General features: G+C 46.0%; 1 protein-coding gene across 2 annotated transcripts in view; it reads right to left on the reverse strand.

Annotated features, from left to right (window-relative positions):
- The window catches only part of SMARCAL1 (SWI/SNF related, matrix associated, actin dependent regulator of chromatin, subfamily a-like 1), a 58,872-nt gene that overhangs the window by 23,703 nt on the left and 32,733 nt on the right, over positions 1 to 2,436 (reverse strand). Inside the window, exon 10 of one of the 2 annotated variants that reach the window (XM_008583709.1) lies at positions 514 to 654. The exons of the other annotated variant lie outside the window; for it this stretch is intronic. Coding sequence (XP_008581931.1) covers positions 514 to 654 — 141 coding nt within the window. The remainder of the gene's footprint in view (positions 1 to 513; positions 655 to 2,436) is intronic. 2 annotated transcript variants of the gene reach the window in all.

Below are 2,436 nucleotides of genomic sequence, written 5' to 3' on the forward strand. Positions count from 1 at the left end.
TATTCAAAGGCTCTCCTTTGTCTTTCTTGCACAGAGAGGGATTTTTCACTTTTACTTCATACCCCTCCCATACCCAGAGACCTTCACCCTCTTTATCCACTCCCCTCCCTCTGCCTCACTTCACCTCTAGCTTGCCTTAGTGCCCTTACCACGGGCTGGCACCTGACATGGACATTCCTTCTATAGCTCCAGCACTGTGCCCTGTGCAGGAGCTGTCACCTCGGGCAAGAGCTGCCAGCTCTCTGAGCTCCACACACCAATGCATTAGCCACTAGTCCCTGTACTGAAAAACACTGGCCTGTAATCAACACAAACATTAAAACTAGGAAGGATCATTTTCATCTTACCCTTGAGAACTCTCCAAGGTCAGAGCTAAAGACAGCAAAGAACTAAAGTCTTGGTCTAGTTCCCTAGCCAGTGCTCTTAGCATGGCCAAAAAGAAGCAACAGAAAGATAAGTGTCAAAATCAGGCTGAGGGATGGATAGACGAGGAAGGGAAGAGAGAATAAATACCCGCTTAGCATCACAGTAGCGAAGTCCAAAGGCATGAAACTGAGGGAAGAAAGTTGGCTTGACTGCGATGATCTGTGTGTAGAGCTCCGCAGGCCGGGACATAGCTGGTGTGCCCGACAGCAAGATCACCCTCTTGGCAACCTAGAGGACAAACAGCCAAAGGTGTTCTGAACACAGGGAAGAGCACATAGGGAGTATTCAAAGTGCCCCCATGAGATAGGAGCTGGTCACCCCCAGGAAGAGCAAAATCCAAATCCCCTGGAATCCAGCACGACCACCTTTCACTTTCCAGGCTGGCAGTTCTCAAGTTTAATCGCCTCAGAACAAAGGGTAGATCTGGATTCTGAACGTGCTAAAGATCAGCCTCACTCCAGAACTGTGCGTGGCTGACCACCTGGGATCTCTAAGCAAAGGTACCAGAGAAAAATATACTTCCTAGCNAGAAAGTTGGCTTGACTGCGATGATCTGTGTGTAGAGCTCCGCAGGCCGGGACATAGCTGGCGTGCCCGACAGCAAGATCACCCTCTTGGCGACCTAGAGGACAAACAGCCAAAGGTGTTCTGAACACAGGGAAGAGCACATAGGGAGTATTCAAAGTGCCCCCATGAGATAGGAGCTGGACACCCCCAGGAAGAGCAAAATCCAAATCCCCTGGAATCCAGCACGACCACCTTTCACTTTCCAGGCTGGCAGTTCTCAAGTTTAATCGTCTCAGAACAAAGGGTAGATCTGGATTCTGAACGTGCTAAAGATCAGCCTCACTCCAGAACTCTGCGTGGCTGACCACCTGGGATCTCTAAGCAAAGGTACCAGAGAAAAATATACTTCCTAGCACAGGAACCTAACGGCATGGCCGATGCAAGTGGTTCCATGTCATCTCCTTTTCTTGACGTCCTTCCTACACCCTCTGCTGCTCTCTTAACACATTACACTGAATTCTGTCTTTTCTGTCTTCCTCACTAGACCACAAGTTTCTTGAGATGAATATCTAGGCTGTGTTCACCTTTACTTTCTGTAGCATAGTACCTGACAAAAAGTAATTAATAAATGTTCACTGTATGCCAAAAAATTGAGAAGGAAGCTGGCTGGTGTCCTAGGGAACATGGAGTAAACTCAAAATCCAGGATTGGAACAGGAAGTGAGGGAGGCATTTAACAGGTCTCAACTTCCTCCAGAATGGACTTCTGATGTTCAAGCTGAACTTACTATCAGATAATGACACTCGGGGCCAGCCCGCTCACATTTCCCAGGAGGAATTGTCAGGGACTGCTGATGCATAAGCCTCCATTTGATTTTCTTTAAAGAAAAAATAAGGCCTTCACTAACGCAGCTTCACAATGCTTGCAGCTTCACAATGCTTCGAGCCTAGAGATCCCTGACTCATTTTGCAGTTAACAAGGACTTTATAGGGCAGGACCTGGATCCATTTACCCTAAATTCTGTCCAGGTCTGAAGTGGTCTGCTCAGCAGTGGGCAAGATGGAAATAAATAATTGGTCAATTCCAATGACAAAGTCCAGGTTCATTACTACCCTGACACTGACCTGACCCAAGGGGATCAGACCCAAATATCCTATCTCTATTATTAAGATGGGAAAGAGGGNACCTGACCCAAGGGGATCAGACCCAAATATCCTATCTCTATTATTAAGATGGGAAAGAGGGTGAGAATTAAAAAGGAGATACTTTACTGGAGGTAAAATTCATTTCAGTTCTGGGAAAGGACCCTACTGTCGAACTCAGTTGTCTAGAAACAGCTTGTTAATCACCGTAACCTTGAGTTAATGGCAGTAATATAAGGCAACAGTATGCAGTAAATCACCAATGGGAGCAAATTAGGTTTTTGAATCAACACACTGCCTCATAAAAATAAATAAATAAAGGCACAACAGTGGAAAGAAAAATGATTCTTTAAAAACATAT

This window comes from Galeopterus variegatus, unplaced genomic scaffold, assembly GCF_000696425.1.
Source record: "Galeopterus variegatus unplaced genomic scaffold, G_variegatus-3.0.2 Scaffold3009, whole genome shotgun sequence".
NCBI lineage: Eukaryota > Metazoa > Chordata > Mammalia > Dermoptera > Cynocephalidae > Galeopterus > Galeopterus variegatus.